At 58.1% G+C, this 24,163-nt stretch overlaps 3 protein-coding genes across 3 annotated transcripts in view; all 3 read left to right on the plus strand.

Moving 5' to 3' along the window:
- Positions 1-6,133: 6,133 nt before the first annotated feature.
- On the plus strand, positions 6,134-7,042 carry LOC142929412 (histone H2A-like). The gene has a single exon (XM_076070830.1). It carries the CDS (start codon positions 6,157-6,159, stop codon positions 6,598-6,600), a length of 444 nt encoding a protein of 147 aa, XP_075926945.1. The 5' UTR covers positions 6,134-6,156; the 3' UTR covers positions 6,601-7,042.
- A 9,215-nt stretch (positions 7,043-16,257) lies between these two features.
- Positions 16,258-16,696, plus strand: LOC142929413 (histone H3-like). Its single transcript, XM_076070831.1, has one exon. It carries the CDS (start codon positions 16,258-16,260, stop codon positions 16,666-16,668), a length of 411 nt encoding a protein of 136 aa, XP_075926946.1. The 3' UTR covers positions 16,669-16,696.
- A 1,008-nt stretch (positions 16,697-17,704) lies between these two features.
- Positions 17,705-24,163, plus strand: part of LOC142929414 (histone H2A-like) — a 30,199-nt gene continuing 23,740 nt past the window's right edge. The window contains exon 1 of the mRNA XM_076070832.1: positions 17,705-17,961. Coding sequence (XP_075926947.1) covers positions 17,705-17,961 — 257 coding nt within the window. The remainder of the gene's footprint in view (positions 17,962-24,163) is intronic.

Raw genomic sequence — 24,163 nt, forward strand, 5'->3', positions numbered from 1 at the left:
GTCTGCCTCAGCTGCTCGTCGTTCAGGCCCGGGAAGGCGCAGCCGACGTCCTCCTGGATCCGTCCGATCGGGGCGGGGTGGTCCGCTGGGTCCCGAGTCGTGGGCCCTGCGCTCGCCGGGCGGTCGACTGGGTCCACGCCTCCACCTGTGGGGGTCTCTGTGGCGCATACCGCACTCGCTCTCGCCGGGGGGGGGTTAGGTTCAGCGGGTTCCCGCTGAACCTAACGGGCAGGCCTCCTCCGGGCAGGCCTCCTCCGCCCTCGTCTCAGCACACACCGCGGGTCGCCGTGATAATGCGTCCGCGTTTGCATGCGTCCGCCCTGCCCGGTACTTGATTTGCAGGTTGTAATCCTGCAGCTGCGCCAGCCATCGGGCCATCTGCCCCCGCGGTTCCTTGAAGGTGAGGAGGAACTTCAGAGCATAATGGTCCGTGCGCACCCGACATTTCCTGCCGTACAAATACGGCCGAAACTGTTTACACGTGAAGATCACCGCATACAATTCCTGACGGGTCACACAGTAGTTCAGCTCGGCCCCGCTCAGGGTCCGGCTGGCGTACGCAATCACCCGTTCCATTCCTTCCTGCACCTGTGACAACACCGCACCCAGCCCGCTGCTGCAGGCGTCGGTGTCCAAAATAAAGTCGGTGGTAAAATCGGGGAAAGCCAGTGTGGGGGTGTGTGTGAGGTGGTCTTTGAGGGTGGTGAAGGCTGTCTGGCAGGCCTCCGTCCACTGATAGGGGTTCTTGGGGGAAGTGAGTTGGGTGAGGGGGCGTGCAATCTCGCTGAATCCCTTTACAAATCGACGATAATAGGTGGCGAGCCCCAAAAATGATCTTATCTCCGTTAGGTTTCTTGGCTGTGGCCAATCCACTATGGCGCGTACCTTGTGCGGATCGGTGCGCACCCCCGCCTCGCTGACGTGATGTCCGAGGTACCCCACCTCGCGCTGGGCGATGTAACACTTACGCGGCTTGAGCTTGAGATGAGCCGCTCGCAGTCGATGGAACACCTCCCGTAACCTGGACCAGTGCTCAGACAGAGATCTACTGAACACGATCACATCATCCAGGTAAATCAGGCATTGCTCCCACTGCAAGCCCCGCATCACCAACTCCATCAGCCGCTGGAACGTCGCGGGCGCGTTGGTGAGCCCGAATGGGAGTACTCGAAACTCGAATAGTCCCATCGGGGTGGTGAATGCAGTTTTTGGCCGATCCTCCTCCGTCATCTCCACCTGCCAGTACCCGGACGCGAGATCGAGGGTGGAAAAATACCGCGCTCCGGCGAGGCTGTCAAAGGTGTCGTCGATACGCGGTATGGGAAAGGCGTCGCCGAGGGTGACTGCGTTTAGTTTGCGGTAATCGACGCAAAAACGGGTTGACCCGTCCTTTTTCGTTACTAGTACCACCGGGGCAGACCAGGGGCTCGCCGAGGGCTGAATTATGTTATCGCGTAGCATGTCCCTGACCGCCTCTTTGATCTGGGCGCGTTCGGGTGCGCCCACGCGGTACGCGGGGAGCTTTATGGGTCGGGCGGCCCCGGTGTCGATTTGGTGCTTAACGAGATCTGTGCGACCCACGTCTGAATCGTGTTCGCTGAACACGTCGGCGTACTCCCGCAGTAACCCGCGTAGTTGATCGGCCTCTCCCTTGGGTAAATCTGCCCATGGTACGTGTACCGCGTCAAGAAGGGGGACGACCTCGTCGTGGGGAGTCGGGCCGACTCGCCAGGCCAGGTCTTGTTGGTCCTCGGGGCGACCGGGGTCCTCCGCCCAGAGTGCGAATACCGGGTCGCTGGAGTGGCGCGCGTGTAGGGGGTGCACGGTGGCTACTGTGGTGCGCCGTCCTAGTATTGCTGGGGTGCCGTGGGGGTTAAACACACGCATAAACAATCGGCCCCCATCGGCGTTTACCAACGTGGCTGAACCCACAACCCCGTATCGTTTTGCCAACTCCGGGTGAGGAGTTAGCATTACCTCCCCCGATGGTCGGTGCGCGGGGTCGGTGGAGGGTGTCGCCACAGGCACCAGCATCTCGGCGAGCGGCCCGATGGTGACGGCCGTCGTCAGGGTAGCGGCCACGGGTGTGAAGCGGGGGCGATTCGGCTCCCGTCCGAGGAATGGAATCTGTTCCCCGCTGCCTTCCACGGTGGCACACCGCTGTCGGGGCTGCACGTTGAGCCCCAGCTTCTCCAGGAGGTCGGTACCTGCGATACACTCGTGGCACAGCACACTCGAGACGTAGAACTCCTGGGTGCACACCTGGTGGCCTACGCGGACCTCCAGGGTGGCCCTCACCAGGAGCCGCATTCCGGCTCCGCTCGCCGTGTGCGGTGCGCGGTCCGGGGCCTGCAGGCGGCTCACGTCGACCCCGACCGCGCTGCAGTGCGCCGCGCTCAAAAGTGAGGCCACCGCCCCCGTATCCAGCAGGATCCGGGTACGCATTCCGTTAACCTGCCCTTCTACCAGCGACGTGGCCCCCGTGATTCCTGCCACCAGCTCCCGTAGCCAGTCGCCAGGAGTCACCGCGTCCACGGGCGTTGTCGCTGGAACCTGTGTGAAGATCACTCGCTCGCCATTATTCCCACTGTCGTGGATATGTGTCGGGACCTCGTTGATTGCACCCCTAGGTGGTCCACCCTCTAGGGGGCGTTGGCGTTTAACCCCTTCGCCTTTCTAGCGCGGGCGATCTGGGGACAGTCCCTCACCAGGTGCCCTCGCTGGTCGCACAGGTAGCATGCTCGGGGAAGGGCGGCGGCCCCGTAGGAGCCTCCCTGCCCGCTCCCTCTTTCCCCTCCCGTACGCCGCTGCCCAGACTCCGCCTCTAGTCGGGCTACCCTCCCAGCCAGCCCTCCCAACTCGGTCTGAACCGTCTCTACCGTAGTCTGCAGCGTAGTCTAATGTGCCCGTACTTGGGTTACCTTGTTGTCCACTTGGGTTACCTTGTTGTCGATCCCCCCGATGCCCGCCTGTATCCCCGCTACCCATCCCGGGGTGGTCTCGCGGGATACCGGAGGCCCCCTTTCCCGACCCCCTACCGTCCTGGCGAGCTCCTGTTCCTCCTCTTCCTCCTCCGTGGACAGACTTGCGATGGTGCGCTCCCGTCCCAGTCCTCGGAGCTGTGCGCGTTCGCTAGAAATTCTTTCACATTTGCGTGCGCGCTCGACAAGGGCATCAAAGGGGAGGCGCGTACAGTTCACGTCTGGCTGCCACCACGCCGTGTGCGTTAAGTATCGCTGGATTTTCTCTTCGGCCAGCTCCTCAATCGCTTCCGTGGTGTACCTCGGGCGTGCGATCTTTGTTAGCTCACGCACATCCTCGGCATAATCGCGCAGGTCCTCGCCGGGTTGGCGACGGCGTGCCTCTAAGTCCGCTTTTGCCTCCTCCTCATCGCGCGTACCGAAGCGCAGATCAAGTCTGCGCATCAGCTCCTCTAGCTGTGTCTGCGCGCTTGCGGGTAGGGCTTCCACAAAATCGGCTGCCCGCCCATCCAGATTCATATTAAGTTGACGTAGCGTCTGCGCGTCCGTCCACCCATTAATTTCCTTAGCCCCTAGGACGTTGCGGGCAAATGCTTTCCACGAAGGTGTACCCCGGCCAGTGAATATATGCCTTATTTTCGCGTGGGGTAACGCGGGGGTTCGTACCTCTTCTGACGCCAAATTGTTAGGGTCGTCGGCCCCCGGGATCTCTCCTGCCTGCGACCCTGTCCGCGAAGTACCGACGCTCCCAGACTCTCCACTAGTGTGGGCGGGGAAAGGTCGTCGCGCTCCTGTTCCCCCCCCTGTGCTGTCCCCCCTGAGTCCGGGTTTCCTGCCGGTGAGGCATCACCCTCGACCGCCCTGGGACCCGCTAGCGCTTCGCCGGCACCCAAACGCGACGCTCCCCGCCTGCGCAGTCCCACAAACCAATCACCCGCGGGTAACAGGGGGTTAAAGGTCGGAGGGTAAGCGACGTCGTTCGTGCTCACTCCGGCGATTGGGGGGATTGGATTAAACGAGTTTAAAGGGCTATGCGATGGGCATGCGTGCGAGATGGGTATCCGCTCGCAACGTGGGAGTCCGCAGCCGACGGTTTGTAGTGCACACACTCCACGCGGCGCCGCTCCACACACGCAGCGACCACCGTGACAGCAAGTGCACCCACGCTTCCACTCTCTTTCCACACCCTAGCAAAAACCACACCAGTCCGTTATGTAACCGCCGACGATTTATTCCACCGCATCGGCGAGCCCTTATTTAACCCAGTCAGTCGGGATCAGCGGGGCAGGACCAATCTATCTCTCGATAGTCGGCACTACACTCTACCTGTCCTTCTCCCCTTTACCCTCTCCGGTTTTCCTCTTAAGCTAAGTCCCAACTCCCTCTTTCCCTCTCTGTCTTGCTCACGGTTCGTCGTCACCGCCGGCTGGTCCTCGCGGCGCGTCGATACGTCCCACGGACGTTCGCGCGGCTGGACTCGGGAGTTGACGGGGCTGGGGTTGACTCGAGTAGCCAGAGATCCTTTTTTCCTTCGCCCTCACTCGCTTTATTCTTTCTACATCAAAAGGGCTACCTGGTGCCGACTCGCGGGCCAATCAGCTCGCTGGAATCACCCGCCAATCGGTAGGCCCATCTGTATCCCAGCATCCCCCGGGCCGTTGCTTTCAGCGACGTCCGCATCTAAATTTACCTGCTCAGCGGCCATCCAGCCAGAGGGCGACCCTGTTTCCCGCCGCTCGTGGCTCTGCCCTCCTCCCTACCTGCCCTGCCGACCCGTGTGCGTGAGGTGCGTACTAACCGCGGTGGCGGGGCAGCCCCGCCGTGAACATGTCATTTCTACTCAAGTCACGCGCCACGGTGTGTGTTAGCGTCGGGGGAGACCGTCCAATTCCCTGGCCGCAGGAAACCGTGAAGATTATCCCTTTACGAGGGCTTCTGGGTGAAAACCTGTCGGCCAGGGTGTCTCCCCACGCGCTCTAATGGTGGGGGGAGTGCGTGCGTGTGTGTTCCGGTGGGGGGGGTGGGGAGGTGGTGGGGTGGAGCAATGTCGGCCTCGTCGCTCGGGGCGGCGAGATCGCAGGTGGGCCGCCCGCCGATCGGCTCCGTGGCGGCGGCATCACATACCAACCTGTGCGCCATCCACGCCAAGCGCGTCACCATCATGCCCAAGGACATTCAGCTCGCCCGCCGCATTCGTGGCGAGCGCGCTTGATCACCCAGCTCGGCCCTCAAAGCACAACATAAAGGCTCTTTTCAGAGCCACCACTTTCGCATGAAAAAGCTAACTTGTGTGTCCTTTAAAGTCCGCATGCCTGTTACGGCGACCTTCGTTTGCCAGTCACGGCTATCATGAGTCGCAAGGCTTAAGCGACCAAGTTCATTTTCTATACCCCTCTGCTCATATTTTGCAATATCACAAGTCCGTGTTGTATTTAAGCGTTGTGAAACCATGTCTACATAATGTACAGTAGACGGCTGATTTCGGTGAAATACATGAACTATTAAACGCTGTTTAAAGCTCAAGCTGAAAATACGTTCGCATTTTGCAAACTAAGAGACTGAGTTATTCACGCACATATATTTCTAGGCATTTGCCCGAATAGGCGGTTAAATTAATATATACACCGTATAGGCGCGTGGGATATCAATCATGAGCTCAAGGCATTCACTATGATTTCTTATAACAAATTATGTCCCTCAAATGATGATTATAAATAATACATTGATAGTGGCGGAATCAGCTTGCCGCTGAATTTGTTTACGGTTAACTCTATCATGCTTAATACTTGAACCTATTAAGTACGTGTATCGCATCGTTTCATTCGTAAGATGTGTCCGCATACAAATTATATATATGGATATATATAATACTGGTAGGAACGAAGTTGTAAACTGAGTGTACCAGCCTGCAATAGATTACTGTGTCCGTCCCCTTTCAATACTTTAACGAAGTGAAATCTCGTGCTGTTGGGGTGTAAAAATAAAATTGCGCAAAATTCCAATGTTCCTACCAGCCCACCCTGCAGGGACCTGTTTAAAGTCAACATCGAATCCTCGCGTCCCGGCTTTTCATTGGTCTCTCAGGAGAGGGCGGGACCGACCGAGAGGAGCCATTCAGCAGCGACGCACTCTACGATCCTCTTCTCAGCTATAAAAGTCGCTCAAGGGGGTGCGGATGATCATCACAACTCGTTCTTGCTTAGTCCCCAGTGCTTTTAGTATTCTCGGTCCCCTAACCATGTCAGGACGCGGCAAGACCGGTGGCAAATCTCGCGCAAAGGCAAAGTCTCGCTCTTCCCGCGCAGGCCTGCAGTTCCCCATGCGCCGCGTTCACAGGCTGCTCCGCAAGGGCAATTATGCCCAGCGGGTCGGCGCTGGAGCTCCCGTCTACCTGGCAGCCGTGCTCGAGTACCTCTCTGCCGAGATCCTCGAGCTGGCTGGCAATGCCGCCCGCGACAACAAGAAGACGAGGATCATCCCCCGACACTTGCAGCTCGCCGTGCGCAACGACAAGGAGCTGAACAAGCTCATGGGCGGCGTGACCATCCCCCAGGGCAGTGTGTTGCCAAACATCCAGGCCGTCCTGCTGCCCAAGAAGACCTCTCAGGCAAAGAAGTGAACGCGCCGCCGCCTCTACCACCACAACAACGGCTCTTTTCAGAGCCACCCACTTGCTTGCAAAGAGCTCGTTCAGTCGTACACAGGGGTTGTGTTATTAGTAAGGACACCGTCGTCTCGTGGCCCTCGTCCCAAATGACTCGCAATTAAACGAATGCTCTGCTCATTATAGATACCCCTTTTCTCTAATTTGGGAACGGTGTTTGAGCAGCATTCCAACATTGCATCAATCATAAAACATGGTTTAGAATACATTGAAGGCGTTAGTATTTTAAGAAAGTATTGTCTTTTTCAGAAAAAAAACGTTATTTTTGAGCGGTCAGATTACATAGGCTATTTGACGCCATCACCTTACAGTACACGCGCACGAATTGACCGAAGTTTTTTTTCGGAAATGAGCGATGGAGGGCTTAAAAGGGACTGCGCTAAAAAAGTGAATCCGATCGGACAATGCGCGATTCCCTCCACCCTAACGGCTCTTTTCAGAGCCACCCACTTAGTTCAAAAAGTGAACCAGATGTTGCTGCGCTTCAATAAGTTAATCGTTAACACCTGACAGTGTATTACATTGAAGCTGAATGCGTGCCATATTCTGTAAGTCAAACCCATTTACAGCGTGGCGATGGTTGCTCGCCGTGCCTCGGCCCTGATGTGATGGGAGTAATCGAGCCCGAAAGCAGGCATCATAAACACAGGCGAGGCAGGTGGCAGCTCCCTCACTCGAACTGAGTGCAGAGTAATCTCAGCGACGTCCGCATTCTCGCTGCCGATTCTAATCTAAATCCAGATTCAAAATCGATGCATTCTTGACGAAACTCCAATTTTGATTATGTTGCACGTCTTCATTCCGTCATCATGTTACTGGTGCCAAATATGGTATTTAGTCTAAAAATGTATTGATTCCAGACAGCTTTACTCACTTTGCCTCCTTTCGCTCGTTCCGCCTTTTCACTATTTTTTTGTTTTGTAAAAATTGCAGTGCACCATCTAAACTTCTCAATTAAAAATAATTTACATTCGTAATTATCGCATTGTTTTTGCAATGTCTTTCTTATCTTCATCATTAGACCTCCTTTGCCAGTACGAAAATGTTTTATATATTATCATAGTATGTTTTTTGTTTGCATTTTGACTGCAGGTATTGTGGTTAATGCATACATGAATCCTTGTAATAAGGTTTCAGTTTTGTTGCAAGAAAAAAAGGGGAAAAAACCCTATTATTAAATGACTTTCTTAATGTGGGACTAGTTGGTGACATTCACTCAACTATTGTGTTGGAAGCCGATTAGCTGCACACGATTTAAAAGTTAGTTCATCTTGTTCTACTTGAAAACAAGACCTTATTCACTCCACGTGCAATCTTGCAACAGATCGCGTCCCTCTCGCGTTTGCTGCGTGTGTGCCGAAATAATTACAGAGTGCTTCAAAGAAGGGTCATTGCCCGAAACGTCTCATACATTTTAAGGAAGTGTTATTGACGACGGTGGAGGGTTTATGTGATGCCGCCGCCACGGAGCCGATCGGCGGGTGGCCCACCTGCGATGTCGCCGCCCCGAGAGGCAAGGCCGACATTGCTCCACCCCACCACCTCCCCACCCCCCCCCCCCCCCACCGGAACACACACGCACGCACTCCCCCCACCATTAGAGCGCGTGGGGAGACACCCTGGCCGACAGGTTTTCACCCAGAAGCCCTCGTAAAGGGATAATCTTCACGGTTTCCTGCGGCTAGGGAATTGGACGGTCTCCTCCGACGCTAACACACACCGTGGCGCCGTGACTTGAGTAGAAATGACATGTTCACGGCGGGGCTGCCCCGCCACCGCGGTTAGTACGCACCTCACGCACACGGGTCGGCAGGGCAGGCAGGTAGGAGGGCAGAGCCACGAGCGGCGGGAAAGCAGGGTCGCCCTCCGGCTGGAGGGCCGCTGAGCAGGTAAATTTAGATGCGGACGTCGCTGAAAGCAACGGCCCGGGGGATGCTGGGATACAGATGGGCCTACCGATTGGCGGGTGATCCCAGCGAGCTGATTGGCCCGCGAGTCGGCACCAGGTAGCCCCTTTGATGTAGAAAGAATAAAGCGGGTCAGGGCGAAGGGAAATAGGTTCTCTGGCTACTCGAGTCAACCCCAGGCCCGTCAACTCCCGAGTCCAGCCACGCGAACGTCCGTGGGACGTATCGACGCGCCGCGAGGACCAGCGGCAGTGACGACGAACCGTAGGTAAGAGAGAGAGAGAGAAAGAGGGAGTTGGGACTTAGCTTAAGAGGAAAACCGGAGAGGGTAAAGGGGAGAAGGACAGCTGGAGGGTAGTGCCGACTATTGAGAGATAGATTGGTCCTGCCCCGCTGATCCCGACTGACTCGGTTAAATAAGGGCTCGCCGACGCGGTGGAATAAATCGTCGGCGGTTACATAACGGACTGGTGCGGTTTTTGCGAGGGTGTGGAAAGAGAGTGGAAACGTGGGTGCGCTTGCTGTTCTCGGTGGTCGCCGCGTGTGTGGAGCGGCGCCGCGTGGAGTGTGTGTGCTACAAACCGTCGGCTGCGGACTCCCACGTTGCGAGCGGATACCCATCTCGCACGCATGCCCATCGCATAGCCCTTTAAACCCGTTAATCCAATCCCCCCAATCGCCGGAGTGAGCACGAACGACGTCGCTTACCCTCCGACCTTCAAACCCCTGTTACCCGCGTGTGATTGGTGCGTGGGACTGCGCGGGCGGGGAGCGTAGCGTTTGGGTGCCGGCGAAGCGCTAGCGGGTCCCAGGGCGGGCGAGGGTGATGCCTCACCGGCAGGAAACCCGGACTCGGGGGGGAACAGCACAGGGGGGGGAACAGGAGCGCGACGACCTTTCCCCGCCCGGGGAGGGATGCGGCGGCGGCAGCTCCCACACTAGTGGAGAGTCTGGGAGCGTCGGCACTTCGCGGACGGGGTCGCAGGCAGGAGAGATCCCGGGGGCCGGCGACCCTAACAATCTGGTGTCAGAGGTGGTACGATCCCCCGCACCCCCAAGGGAGAGAGGCGCCCCACCCCAGGCTAAGAATAAATGCACGTTCACGGGCAAGGGGATTCCGTCATGGAAATCGTTTGCCCGCAGCATCAGAGGTGCGAAGAATTTTAATGGCTGGACGGACACGGTGGCGTTGCAGCAGCTGGAGATGCACTTGGATGGGCGGGCAGCCGACTTTGTAGAGGCTTTGCCCGCAAGCGCACAAACCCAGTGGGGGAAATTAATGCGCCGGCTTGAACTACGCTTGGGCACGCATGATGAGGAGGAGGCGCAGGCGGCCTTAGAGGCGCGCCGCCGCCAACCCGGTGAGGATCTGCGAGATTATGCCGAGGACGTGCGCGCACTAACCCGGATCGCGCACCCAGAGTTTGAGGCAAAAATAATTGATGACCTTGCCGCCGGGAAGGTACAGCGATATTTGATGCGTACCCCGTGGTGGCAACCAAATGTAGACGGGGCGCGCCTTCCCTTCGACACCCTTGTCGAGCGCGCGCGTAAATGTGAGAAGCTCTCCTGTGAGCGCACGCAGCCGCGAGGGCGGGGACGGGAGTGCGCCGTGGCGAGCTTACTCTCCGACGAGGAGGAGGAGCTCGCCATCGCGACAAGGGGACAGGCAAGGGAGCCCCCGAGACCCCGGGAGGCAATGCCCGGATGGGTAGCGGGATACAGACCAGCATCGGGGGGATGGAGGACAAAATGGACTGAAGTATGACCAAGCTGCAGTCCTCCGTCGGGACCATCCAGTCCGAGATGGGTGAGATGCGCTCCACGGTGGGGGGGCTAGCTGGGAGGATAGCCCGACTAGAAGCAGAGTCTGGGCAGCGGCGCACTGGGGGGAGAGGGAGCGGGCAGGGTGCCCACTACGGAGCCGCCACCCCCCCTCCCCCGGGCGTGTTATATGTGCGGCCGTCAGGGGCATCTGATGAGAGACTGCCCACAGATCGCCCGCGCTAGATATACCGAAGGGTTAAACGCCAACGCCCCCTAGAGAATGGACCACCTAGGGGGGCAATCGACACGGTCCCGACACATATCCACGACAGTGGGAATAATGGCGAGCGAGTGATCTTCACACAGGTTCCAGCGACAACGCCCGTGGACGCGGTGACTCCTGGCGACTGGCTACGGGAGCTGGTGGCAGGAATCACGGGGGCCACGTCGCTGGTAGAAGGGCAGGTTAACGGAATGCGTACCCGGATCCTGCTGGATACGGGGGCGGTGGCCTCGCTTTTGAGCGCGGCGCACTGCAGCGCGGTCGGGGTCGACGTGAGCCGCCTGCAGGCCCCGGACCGCGCACTGCACACGGCGAGCGGAGCCGGAATAGGGCTCCTGGGGAGGGCCACCCTGGAGGTCCGCGTAGGCCACCAGGTGTGCACCCAGGAGTTCTACGTCTCGAGTGTGCTGTGCCACGAGTGTATCGCAGGTACCGACCTGGAAAAGCTGGGGCTCAACGTGCAGCCCCGACAGCGGTGCGCCACCGTGGAAGGCAGCGGGGAACGGATTCCATTCCTGGGACGGGAGCCGAATCGCCCCCGCTTCACACCCGTTGCCGCTACCCTGACGACGGCCGTCACCATCGGGCCGCTCGCCGAGATGCTGGTGCCTGTGGCGACACCCTCCACCGACCCCGCGCACCGACCATCGGGGGAGGTAATGATAACTCCTCACCCGGAGTTGGCAAAACGATACGGGGTTGTGGGTTCAGCCACGTTGGTAAACGCCGATGGGGGCCGATTGTTTATGCGTGTGTTTAACCCCCACGGCACCCCAGCAATACTAGGACGGCGCACCACAGTAGCCACCGTGCACCCCCTACACGCGCGCCACTCCAGCGACCCGGTATTCGCACTCTGGGCGGAGGACCCCGGTCGCCCCGAGGACCAACAAGACCTGGCCTGGCGAGTCGGCCCGACTCCCCACGACGAGGTCGTCCCCCTTCTTGACGCGGTACACGTACCATGGGCAGATTTACCCAAGGGAGAGGCCGATCAGCTACGCGGGTTACTGCGGGAGTACGCCGACGTGTTCAGCGAACACGATTCAGACGTGGGTCGCACAGATCTCGTTAAGCACCAAATCGACACCGGGGCCGCCCGACCCATAAAACTCCTTGCGTACCGCGTGGGCGCACCCGAACGCGCCCAGATCAAAGAGGCGGTCAGGGACATGCTCCGCGACAACATAATTCAGCCCTCGGCGAGCCCCTGGTCTGCCCCGGTGGTGCTAGTAACAAAAAAGGACGGGTCAGCCCGGTTTTACGTCGATTACCGCAAACTAAACGCAGTCACCCTCGGCGACGCCTTTCCCATACCGCGCATCGACGACACCTTTGACAGCATCGCCGGAGCGCGGTATTTTTCCACCCTCGATCTCGCGTCCGGGTACTGGGTAGGTGGAGATGACAGAGGAGGATCGGCCAAAAACCGCATTCACCACCCCGATGGGACTATTCGAGTTTCAAGTACTCCCGTTCGGGCTCACCAACGCGCCCGCGACGTTCCAGCGGCTGATGGAGTTGGTGATGCGGGGCTTGCAGTAGGAGCAATGCCTGATTTACCTGGATGATGTGATCGTGTTCAGTAGATCTCTGTATGAGCACTGGTCCAGGTTACGGGAGGTGTTCCAGCGACTGCGAGCGGCTCATCTCAAGCTCAAGCCGCGTAAGTGTTACATCGCACAGCGCGAGGTGGGGTACCTCGGACATCGCGTCAGCGAGGCGGGGGTGCGCACCGATCCGGACAAGGTACGCGCCGTAGTTGATTGGCCACAGCCAAGAAACCTGTCGGAGATAAGATCATTTTTGGGGCTCGCCACCTATTATCGTCGATTTATAAAGGGATTCAGCGAGATTGCACGCCCCCTCACCCAACTCACTTCCCCCAAGAACCCCTATCAGTGGACGGAGGCCTGCCAGACGGCCTTCACCACCCTCAAAGACCACCTCACACACACCCCCACACTGGCTTTCCCCGATTTTACCACCGACTTTATTTTGGACACCGGCGCCTGCAGCAGCGGGCTGGGTGCGGTGTTGTCGCAGGTGCAGGAAGGGGTGGAACGGGTGATTGCGTACGCCAGCCGGACCCTGAGCGGGGCCGAGCTGAACTACTGTGTGACCCGTCAGGAATTGTACGCTGTGATCTTCGCGTGTAAACAATTTCGGCCGTATTTGTACGGCAGGAAATGTCGAGTGCGCACGGACCATTATGCTCTGCAGTTCCTCCTCACCTTCAAGGAACCGCGGGGACAGATGGCCCGATGGCTGGCGCAGCTGCAGGAGTACAACCTGCAGATCGAATACCGGGCGGGGCGGACACATGCAAACGCGGACGCATTATCACGGCGACCCGCGGTGTGTGCCGAGACGAGGGCGGAGGAGGCCTGCCCGTGCTTCACGGGGGGACGAGAGAGAGTGCGGTATGCGCCACAGAGACCCCCACAGGTGGAGGCGCGGACCCAGTCGGCCGCCCGGCGAGCGCAGGGCCCACGACTCGGGACCCAGCGGACCACCCCGCCCCGATCGGACGGATCCAGGAGGACGTCGGCTGCGCCTTCCCGGGCCTGAGAGACGAGCAGCTGAGGCAGACCCAGCAGCGGGATCCGGATCTGGCGGCGGTGGAAGCGGCCCTGCGGGAGGGGAAAAGCACCCTACCAGGGCCCTGGAGCGGTTTGTATGCCCGGTTGTGTGTGCAGAACGGGGTGGTACGGGAGTTAACCGAGGCCGGCCAGCCGGGGTGCATCTGTGTTCCCGCCCAGGTGCGACCCCAGCTGCTACGGCTGGTACACGACCACCCGCTCGGGGTGCCATGACGGGGAACGGCGCACTCGGGAGACTCTGCGTCGCCAGTATCTCTGGCCCAAATTGACGCAAGATGTGGCCGCCTGGGTACAGGGCTGCCGCGCTTGTCAGCAGTGCGGACCGAAACCGGCACGATACCAAGTACCCCTAAGGCCGTTCTGCGTCAGTCAGACTAACCAGCTGGTCGGCATCGATCTCCAGGGGCCGTTCCCACGATCCCACCGGGGCAACCACTATATCCTCGTAGCAGTGGAATACTTCACCCGTTACCCCGTGGCGGTGGCCATCCCCGATAAAACGGCCCTGGTAGTGGCCCGGGCGTTCGTGGAGCACTATGTACATAAGCACGGGATCCCGGAGCGAGTCCTTACCGACCAGGGTAGCGAGTTCGAGGCCGAGTTGTTTCAGGCGCTGTGCCGGGAGTTCGGAATCCAGAAAGACCGAACCACGGCGCACCACCCCCAGGCGAACGGTATGGTTGAGCGTATGAATCAGACTCTGGCCGGAAAGCTCAAGCGTATGGCGGCCGCAAACCAACGGGATTGGGACGAACACCTCCCCTACGCCCTGTTCGCCTATGCCACCACAGTGCACACATCGACGGGACAAACCCCGTTCCTAATGATGTTTGGTCGTGAGTCTCGTCTACCCGCAGATTTGCTGTTCGGCATTCCTCCACCCCAAACGGAGGAAGGGAGTCGCCCCGTGGAACATCTGATAGAGACTCTACGAGGGGTCCGGGACCGGGCCTACCCGCAAGGGGAGGCCGCGCATCGGCGACAGGAGCAGAGCACCCGACCCCGCGTGGAGCCCCCCCTTTTCTTGACAGGCACCAAGGTGTGGCTACACACCCCTCGCGTCGGGTCCGGACAGGTGGGGAAGCTGACCACCTACTGGCGGGGACCCTGGACCGTGGTACGGCAGATCTCTCCCTGGACGGTATTAATCCAGGGTGGAGAGAGGGACCGAGAAACGGTGGTTAACGTCCGCCGCTTAAAACCATGGAGGGCAGCCCCGGCGGGGGAGAACCTCGCTGCCCGAGTACTGCGAAATCCCGGTGCCCCTGCGCCACCCGTGCTCGGGGGCCTCGCGCACTACATGGGCCCCGCCGGGCCCCCAGCCCCGAGGCGTCCCGGCCCCGCCAGAGGACGGCGGGGACGCCGCCCCTTAAACCCCGCTGCCGCGGAGTTTGTTCCCCAGCCCCCAGGTGCCGAGGGACAGGAGGAGCCACTGGAGTGGAGAAGGAGACCCCTGCAGGAAACCCCGAGGATGGAGCCACCTCCCCCGAGGCCAGCCACGAGATCCGGGCGGATCCCCCGGACCCCGCAGCGCTACAACGTGTGCGCAGCCCAGGCGAGGTACTCCAGTCAACCCGGGACGGGGACTGGCACCTCGGGGGGCTATGTGATGCCGCCGCCACGGAGCCGATTGGCGGGTGGCCCACCTGCGATCTCGCCGCCCCGAGCGGCGAGGCCGACATTGCTCCACCCCACCACCTCCCCACCCCCCCCCCCACCAGAACACACACGCACGCACTCCCCCCACCATTAGAGCACGTGGGGAGACACCCTGGCCGACAGGTTTTCACCCAGAAGCCCTCGTAAAGGGATAATCTTCACGGTTTCCTGCGGCCAGGGAATTGGACGGTCTCCTCCGACGCTAACACACACCGTGGCGTCGTGACTTGAGTTGAAATGACATGTTCACGGCGGGGCAGCCCCGCCACCGCGGTTAGTACGCACCTCACGCACACGGGTCGGCAGGGCAGGCAGGTAGGAGGGCAGAGCCACGAGCGGCGGGAAAGCAGGGTCGCCCTCCGGCTGGAGGGCCGCTGAGCAGGTAAATTTAGATGCGGACGTCGCTGAAAGCAACGGCCCGGGGGATGCTGGGATACAGATGGGCCTACCGATTGGCGGGTGATCCCAGCAAGCTGATTGGCCCGCGAGTCTGCACCAGGTAGCCCCTTTGATGTAGAAAGAATAAAGCGGGTCAGGGCGAAGGGAAAAAGGTTCTCTGGCTACTCGAGTCAACCCCAGGCCCGTCAACTCCCGAGTCCAGCCGCGCGATCGTCCGTGGGACGTATCGACGCGCCGCTAGGACCAGCCGGCAGTGACGACGAACCGTGAGTAAGAGAGAGAGAGAAAGAGGGAGTTGGGACTTAGCTTAGGAGGAAAACCGGAGAGGGTAAAGGGGAGAAGGACAGGTGGAGGGTAGTGCCGACTATCGAGAGATAGATTGGTCCTGCCCCGCTGATCCCGACTGACTCGGTTAAATAAGGGCTCGCCGACGTGGTGGAATAAATCGTCGGCGGTTACATAACGGAATTGTGTGGTTTTTGCGAGGGTGTGGAAAGAGAGTGGAAACGTGGGTGCGCTTGCTGTTCTCGGTGGTCGCCGCGTGTGTGGAGCGGCGCCGCGTGGAGTGTGTGCGCTACAAACCGTCGGCTGCGGACTCCCACGTTGCGAGCGGATACCCATCTCGCACGCATGCCCATCGCATAGCCCTTTAAACCCGTTAATCCAATCCCCCCAATCGCCGGAGTGAGCACGAACGACGTCGCTTACGCTCCGACCTTTAACCCCCTGTTACCCGCGTGTGATTGGTGCGTGGGACTGCGCGGGCGGGGAGCGTCGCGCTTGGGTGCCGGCAAAGCGCTAGCGGGTCCCAGGGCGGGCGAGGGTGATGCCTCACCGGCAGGAAGAGTTCACGACTCGAGATCAGTGCACGCTGCCAACCAACCAGCACGCGCCCCTTCGCACGTCACGACTCCGCTGACCAGTGAGCGCGCGCTCTGCGCTACATAAGCCGTCTTCTCCCCGCCTGTGAGAATATCTTTGCTCTCACCAAGCCATGGCTCGCACCAAGCAGACGGCTCGTAAGTCCACGGGCGGCAAGGTTCCACGCAAGCAGCTCGCCACAAAGGCAGCCCGAAAGAGCGCTCCGGCCACGGGCGGCGTCAAGAAGCCTCACCGCTACAGGCCCGGCACCGTCGCTCTGCGCGAGATCCGCCGCTACCAGAAGTCCACCGAGTTGCTCATCCGCAAACTGCCCTTCCAGCGCCTCGTCAGGGAGATCGCGCAGGACTTCAAGACCAACCTGCACTTCCAGAGCTCCGCTGTCATGGCTCTGCAGGAGGCCAGCGAAGCGTACCTTGTTGCGCTCTTCGAGGACACCAACCTGTGCGCCATCCACGCCAAGCGCGTCACCATCATGCCCAAGGACATTCAGCTCGCCCGCCGCATTCGTGGCGAGCGCGCTTGATCGCCCAGCTCGGCCCTCAAAGCACAACATAAAGGCTCTTTTCAGAGCCACCACTTTCGCATGAAAAAGCTAACTTGTATGTCCTTTAAAGTCCGCATGCCTGTTACGGCGACCTTCGTTTGCCAGTCACGGCTATCATGAGTCGCAAGGCTTAAGCGACCAAGTTCATTTTCTATACCCCTCTGCTCATATTTTGCAATATCACAAGTCCGTGTTGTATTTAAGCGTTGTGAAACCATGTCTACATAATGTACAGTAAACGGCTGATTTCGGTGAAATACATGAACTATTAAACGTTGTTTAAAGCTCAAGCTGAAAATACGTTCGCATTTTGCAAACTAAGAGACTGAGTTATTCACGCACATATATTTCTAGGCATTTGCCTGAATAGGCGGTTAAATTAATATATACACCGTATAGGTGCGTGGGATATCAATCATGAGCTCAAGGCTATCACTATGATTTCTTATAACAAATTATGTCCCTCAAATTATGATTATAAATAATACATTGATAGTGGCGGAATCAGCTTGCCGCTGAATTTGTTTACGGTTAACTCTATCATGCTTAATACTTGAACCTATTAAGTACGTGTATCGCATCGTTTCATTCATAAGATGTGTCCGCATACAAATTATATATATGGATATATATATAATACTGGTAGGAACGAAGTTGTAAACTGAGTGTACCAGCCTGCAATAGATTACTGTGTCCGTCCGTCCGTCCCCTTTCAATACTTTAACGAAGTGAAATCTCGTGCTGTTGGGGTGTAAAAATAAAATTGCGCAAAATTCCAATGTTCCTACCAGCCCACCCTGCAGGGACCTGTTTAAAGTCAACATTGAATCCTCGCGTCCCGGCTTTTCATTGGTCTCTCAGGAGAGGGCGGGACCGACCGAGAGGAGCCATTCAGCAGCGACGTGCTCTACGATCCTCTTCGCAGCTATAAAAGTCGCTCAAGGGGGTGCGGATGATCATCACAACTCGTTCTTGCTTAGTCCCCAGTGCTTTTAGTGTTCTCGGTCCCCTAACCATGTCAGGACGCGGCAAGACCGGTGGCAAATCTCGCGCAAAGGCAAAGGCCCGCTCTTCCCACGCAAGCCTGCAGTTCCCCGTGGGCCGCGTTCACAGGCTGCTCCGCAAGGGCAATTACGCCCAGCGGGTCGGCGCTGGAGCTCCCGTCTACCTGGCAGCCGTGCTCGAGTACCTCTCTGCCGAGATCCTCGAGCTGGCTGGCAATGCCGCCCGCGACAACAAGAAGACGAGGATCATCCCCGGACACTTGCAGCTGTGATGCCGCCGCCACGGTGCCGATCGGCGGGTGGCCCACCTGCGATCTCGCCGCCCCGAGCGGCGAGGCCGACATTGCTCCACCCCACCACCTCCCCACCCCCCCCCACCGGAACACACACGCACGCACTCCCCCCACCATTTGAGCGCGTGGGGAGACACCATGGCCGACAGGTTTTCACCCAGAAGCCCTCGTAAAGGATAATCTTCACGGTTTCCTGCGGCCAGGGAATTGGACGGTCTCCTCCGACGCTAACACACACCGTGGCGCCGTGACTTAAGTAGAAATGACATGTTCACGGAGGGGCAGCCCCGCCACCGCGGTTAGTACGCACCTCATGCACACAGGTCGGCAGGGCAGGTAGGGGGGAGGGCAGAGCCACGAGTGGCGGGAAAGCAGGGTCGCCCTCTGGCTGGATCGCCGCTGAGCAGGTAAATTTAGATGCGGACGTCGCTGAAAGCAACGGCCCGGGGGATGCTGGGATACAAATGGGCCTACCGATTGGCGGGTGATCCCAGCGAGCTGATTGGCCCGCGAGTCGGCACCAGGTAGCCCCTTTGATGTAGAAAGAATAAAGCAGGTCAGGGCGAAGGGAAAAAGTTATCTGGCTACTCGAGTCAAGCCCAGGCCCGTCAACTCCCGAGTCCAGCCGCGCGAACGTCCGTGGGACGTATCGGCGCGCCGCGAGGGCCAGCCGGCAGTGATGACGAACCGTGAGTAAGGGGGGGAGAGAAAGAGGGAGTTGGGACTTAGCTTAAGAAGAAAACCGGAGAGGGTAAAGGGGAGAAGGACAGGTAGAGTGTAGTGCCGACTATCGAGAGATAGATTGGTCCTGCCCCACTGACCCCGACTGACTCGGTTAAATAAGGGCTCGCCGACCCGGTGGAATAAATCGTCGGCGATTACATAACGGACTGGTGTGGTTTTTGCGAGGGTGTGGAAAGAGAGTGGAAGCGTGGGTGCGCTTGCCGTTCGCGGTGGTCGCCGCGTGTGTGGAGCGGCGCCGCGTGGGGTGTGTGCGCTACAAACCGTCGGCTGCGGACTCCCACGTTGCGAGCGGATACCCATCTGGCACGCATGCCCATCGCATAGCCCTTTAAACCCGTTTAATCCAATCCCCCCAATCGCCGGAGTGGGTACGAACGACGTCGCTTACCCTCCGACCTCTAACCCCCTGTTACCCGCGTGTGATTGGTGCGTGGGACTGCGCGGGCGGGGAGCGTCGCGTTAAGGTGCCGGCGAAGCGCTAGCGGGTCCCAGAGCGGTCGAGGATGATGCCTCACCGGCAGGAAACCCGGAATCGGGGGGGGGGCAGCACAGGGGGGGGAACAGGAGCGCGGTGACCTTTCCCCGCCCGGTGAGGAGTGCAGCGGCGGCAGCTCCCATACTAGTGGAGAGTCTGGGGGCGTCGGAACTTCGCGGACAGGGTCGCAGGCAGGAGAGATCCCGGGGGGCCGACGACCCTAACAATTTGGTGTCAGAGGTGGTACGATCCCCCGCACCCCCAAGGGAGAGAGGCGCCCCACCCCAGGCTAAGATAAAATGCACGTTCACGGGCAAGGGGATTCCGTCATGGAAATCGTTTGCCCGCAGCATCAGAGGTGTGAAGAATTTTAATGGCTTGACGGACGCGGAGGCGTTGCAGCAGCTGGAGATGCACTTGGATGGACGGGCAGCTGACTTTGTAGAGCAGTGGTTCTTAACCTGGGTTCGATCGAACCCCAGGGGTTCGGTGAGTCGATCTCAGGGGTTCGGCAGAGCCCCCGCCACGGAGGTCCGGACACACTTGAATTATTGTGTAAATTTGTGATGACACACATGGCCCGCTTGGCCATCACTGGCTGCAGATGATCATGCTACACTGCTTGGCCAATCAGCGCTGCGGGGAATTTAGTGCGTACTCAGTAGTCAACGTGTGACTGTTGTTGTCGTACGTCGTGTGATTTCTTTAATATTTTATCCATACTAACTATGTCGGGCAAAAGAAGAAAGTGGTCAGACGAATATGTACAACATGGATTCTCATGTATCACGGAACGTGATGGGAGTGAGCGTCCTATCTGCATGATTTGCAACGCCAAGTTGAGCAACTCTAGTCTTGCACCGGCAAAACTAAAGGAACACTTCTTGAAGCTGCATGGAGACGGGGAATACAAGAACACAACACTTGCTGAATTCAGGGTGAAGAGAGCCAGATTCGATGAAAGGGCCACTCTGCCTGCTCTTGGATTTGTACCTGTTAACAAACCGATCCTGACAGCATCGTACGAAGTTGCTTACCTGATCGCAAAGCAGGGCAAGCCACACACCATTGGTGAAACACTTGTGAAACCAGCTGCATTAAAGATGGCGAATCTGATACTCGGAACAGCGGCCGAAGGTAAATTATCCCAAATTCCCCTTTCAAATGACACCGTCAGTGACAGAATAGAAGACATGAGTAAAGACATCTTGGCTCAAGTAGTCGCGGATCTGATTTCAAGCCCGGCAAAATTCAGCCTTCAACTCGACGAAACCACAGACGTTTCTGATCTAAGCCAGCTTGCTGTTTTTGTACGCTATGTGAAAGACGACATGATAAAAGAAGAGTTTTTATTTTGTAAGCCTCTTACAACAACAACGAAGGCAGCCGATGTGAAGAAGCTTGTGGATGACTTCTTCAGAGACAACAATCTTTCATGGGATATGGTTTCTGCAGTTTGTACGGACGGAGCTCCAGTCATGCTGGGAAGAAAGTCTGGTTTTGGTGCGCTAGTAAAGGCCGATGCACCACACATCATTGTGACGCATTGTATTCTGCACAGGCATGCGTTGGCAACAAAACCTTACCTCCAAAAATGGCAGAAGTATTAAAAACTGTGGTGGAATGTGTGAACTATGTGCGAAAAAGTGCACTGAGGCACCGCATCTTCAGTGAGCTGTGTAAAGAAATGGGCTCTGAATTTGAGGTACTTCTACTCCATTCTAATATTCGGTGGTTATCCCGGGGACAGGTGCTGAATCGTGTTTTTGCCATGCGTGTGGAATTAGCCCTGTTTTGCAAGAGCACCAACACTGCCATGCAGATTGCTTCAAAAATCCTGAGTTCATTCTCATTTTAGCGTACATGGCTGATATATTCGCAGCTCTCAATCATCTCAATCAGCAGATGCAGGGTGGTGGAGTCAATATCATGGAAGCGGAAGAACGCCTGAAGGCTTTTCAAAAAAAGCTACCGTTATGGAAACGACGAACAGAGAACAATAACTTCGCAAACTTCCCGCTTCTGGACGACTGTGCAAGTAAGATCGAAGATGTGTCTGGAATCGGAGATATTTCTGTATCCACGGAACTGAAGCAAACAATTGCCACGCACTTAGATGAGCTTGCAAAGTCTCTCGACGGATATTTCCCTACAAGAGAGTCATATCCAGCATGGGTGAGACAGCCGTTCACGTTTGCTGTTGAAACAGCAGATGTCAATGATGAATTCCTCGACGAAATCATTGAAATTCAGCAGAGCCAGGTTCAACAGCAACTCTTCAGAACAACAACGCTCTCAACGTTTTGGTGTCGACAAATGAACAAGTATCCAGTTATTGCTAAGAAAGCCCTGGATTTTTTTATACCATTTGTTACAACATATCTTTGTGAGCAATCCTTTTCGAGGATGCTGGACATAAAAACGAAGAAAAGGAACAGACTTTGCTGTGAAAATGACATGAGAGTGGCACTTGCCAAGGTGAAGCCACGCATATCTGAACTGATCTCTCAAAGGCAACAGCAGAAGTCACATTGATTTCCAGGTATGTAATTTGTTGTGAGTTTATGCATTGTGTTGGTTTTATTCTTTTAACAAGGTAATGTTCATGCACGGCTCATTTTGTGTACCAGTAAAAAACATATCTACGTCTTGAATTTGAAAAAAATCACATTTTATTTTTCACTAAAGAGGGGTTCGGTGAATGCACATATGAAACTGGTGGGGTTCGGTACCTCCAACAAGGTTAAGAACCACTGTTGTAGAGGCTTTGCCCGCAAGTGCACAAACCCAGTGGGGGGAATTAATGCGCCGGCTTGAACTACGCTTCGGCAAGCATGATGAGGAGGAGGCGCAGGCGGCCTTAGAGGCGCGCCGCCGCCAACCCGGTGAGGATCTGCGAGATTATGCCGAGGACGTGCGCGCACTAACCCGGATCGCGCACCCGGAGTATGAGGCGAAAATAATTGATGACCTTGCCGCCGGGAAGGTACAGCGATATTTGATGCGTACCCCGTGGTGGCAACCAAATGTAGACGGGGCGCGCCTCCCCTTCGACACCCTTGTCGAGCGCGCGCGTAAATATGAGAAGCTCTCCGGTGAGAGCACGCAGCCACGAGGGTGGGGACGGGAGTGCGCCGTGGCGAGCTTAATCTCCGGCGAGGAGGAAGAGGAGCTCGCCATCGCGACAAGGGGACAGGCAAGGGAGCCCCCGAGACCCCGGGAGGCAAAACCCGGATGGGTAGCCGAGATACAGACCAGCATCGGGGGGATGGAGGACAAAATGGACCGAAGTATGACCAAGCTGCAGTCCTCCGTCGGGACCATCCAGTCCGAGATGGGGGAGATGCGCTCCACGGTGGGGGTGCTAGCTGGGAGGATAGCCCGACTAGAAGCAGAGTCTGGGCAGCGGCGCACTGGGGGGAGAGGGAGCGGGCAGGGTGCCCACTACGGAGCCGCCACCCCCCCCCCCCGGGCGTGTTATATGTGCGGCCGTCAGGGGCATCTCGTGAGAGACTGCCCACAGATCGCCCGCGCTAGATATACCGAAGGGTTAAACGCCAACACCCCCTAGAGAATGGACCACCTAGGGGTGCAATCGACGCGGTCCCGACACATATCTACGACAGTGGGAATAATGGCGAGCGAGTGATCTTCACACAGGTTCAAGCGACAACGCCCGTGGAAGCGGTGACTCCTGGCGACTGGCTACGGGAGCTGGTGGCAGGAATCACGGGGGCCACGTCGCTGGTAGAAGGGCAGGTTAACGGAATGCGTACCCGGATCCTGCTGGATACGGGGGCGGTGGCCTCGCTTTTGAGCGCGGCGCACTGCAGCGCCGTCGGGGTCGACGTGAGCCACCTGCAGGCCCCTGACCGCGCACTGCACACGGCGAGCGGAGCCGGAATGGGGCTCCTGGGGAGGGCCACCCTGGAGGTCCGCATAGGCCACCAGGTGTGCACCCAGGAGTTCTACGTCTCGAGTATGCTGTGCCACGAGTGTATTGCAGGTACCGACCTCCTGGAAAAGCTGGGGCTCAACGTGCAGCCCCGACAGCGGTGCGCCACCGTGGAAGGCAGCGGGGAACGGATTCCATTCCTGGGACGGGAGCCGAATCGCCCCCGCTTCACACCCGTGGCCGCTACCCTGACGACGGCCGTCACCATCGGGCCGCTCGCCGAGATGCTGGTGCCTGTGGAGCCACCCTCCACCGACCCCGCGCACCGACCATCGGGGGAGGTAATGCTAACTCCTCACCCGGAGTTGGCAAAACGATACGGGGTTGTGGGGTCAGCCACGTTGGTAAACGCCAATGGGGGCCGATTGTTTATGCGTGTGTTTAACCCCCACGGCACCCCAGCAATACTACGACGGCGCACCACAGTAGTCACCGTGCACCCCCTACACACGCGCCACTCCAGCGACTCGGTATTCGCACTCTGGGCGGAGGACCCCGGTCGCCCCGAGGACCACCAGGACCTGGCCTGGCGAGTCGGCCCGACTCCCCACGCCGAGGTCGTCCCCCTTCTTGACGCGGTACACGTACCTTGGGCAGATTTAACCAAGGGAGAGGCCGATCAGCTACGCGGGTTACTGCAGGAGTACGCCGACGTGTTCAGCGAACACGATTCAGACGTGGGTCGCACAGATCTCGTTAAGCACCAAATCGACATCGGGGCCGCCCGACCCATAAAGCTTCCCGCGTACCGCGTGGGCGCACCCGAACGCGACCAAATCAAAGAGGCGGTCAGGGACATGCTCCGCGATAACATAATTCAGCCCTCGGCGAGCCCCTGGTCTGCCCCGGTGGTACTAGTAACGAAAAAGGACGGGTCAACCCTGTTTTGCATCGATTACCGCAAACTAAACGCAGTCACCCTCGGCGACGCCTTTCCCATACCGCGTATCGACGACACCTTTGACAGCCTCGCCGGAGCGTGGTATTTTTCCAACCTCGATCT

The sequence above is a fragment of the Petromyzon marinus genome, chromosome 31 (genome assembly GCF_048934315.1).
Source record: "Petromyzon marinus isolate PM22_M1 ecotype Great Lakes invasive population chromosome 31, UKy_Petmar_22M1.pri1.0, whole genome shotgun sequence".
Taxonomy (NCBI): domain Eukaryota; kingdom Metazoa; phylum Chordata; class Hyperoartia; order Petromyzontiformes; family Petromyzontidae; genus Petromyzon; species Petromyzon marinus.

Excerpts from the sequence above, each read along its gene's own strand:
- LOC142929412 (XM_076070830.1), top strand. The coding sequence starts at position 6,157 with ATGATCATCACAACTCGTTCTTGCTTAGTCCCCAGTGCTTTTAGTATT.
- LOC142929413 (XM_076070831.1), top strand. The coding sequence starts at position 16,258 with ATGGCTCGCACCAAGCAGACGGCTCGTAAGTCCACGGGCGGCAAGGTT.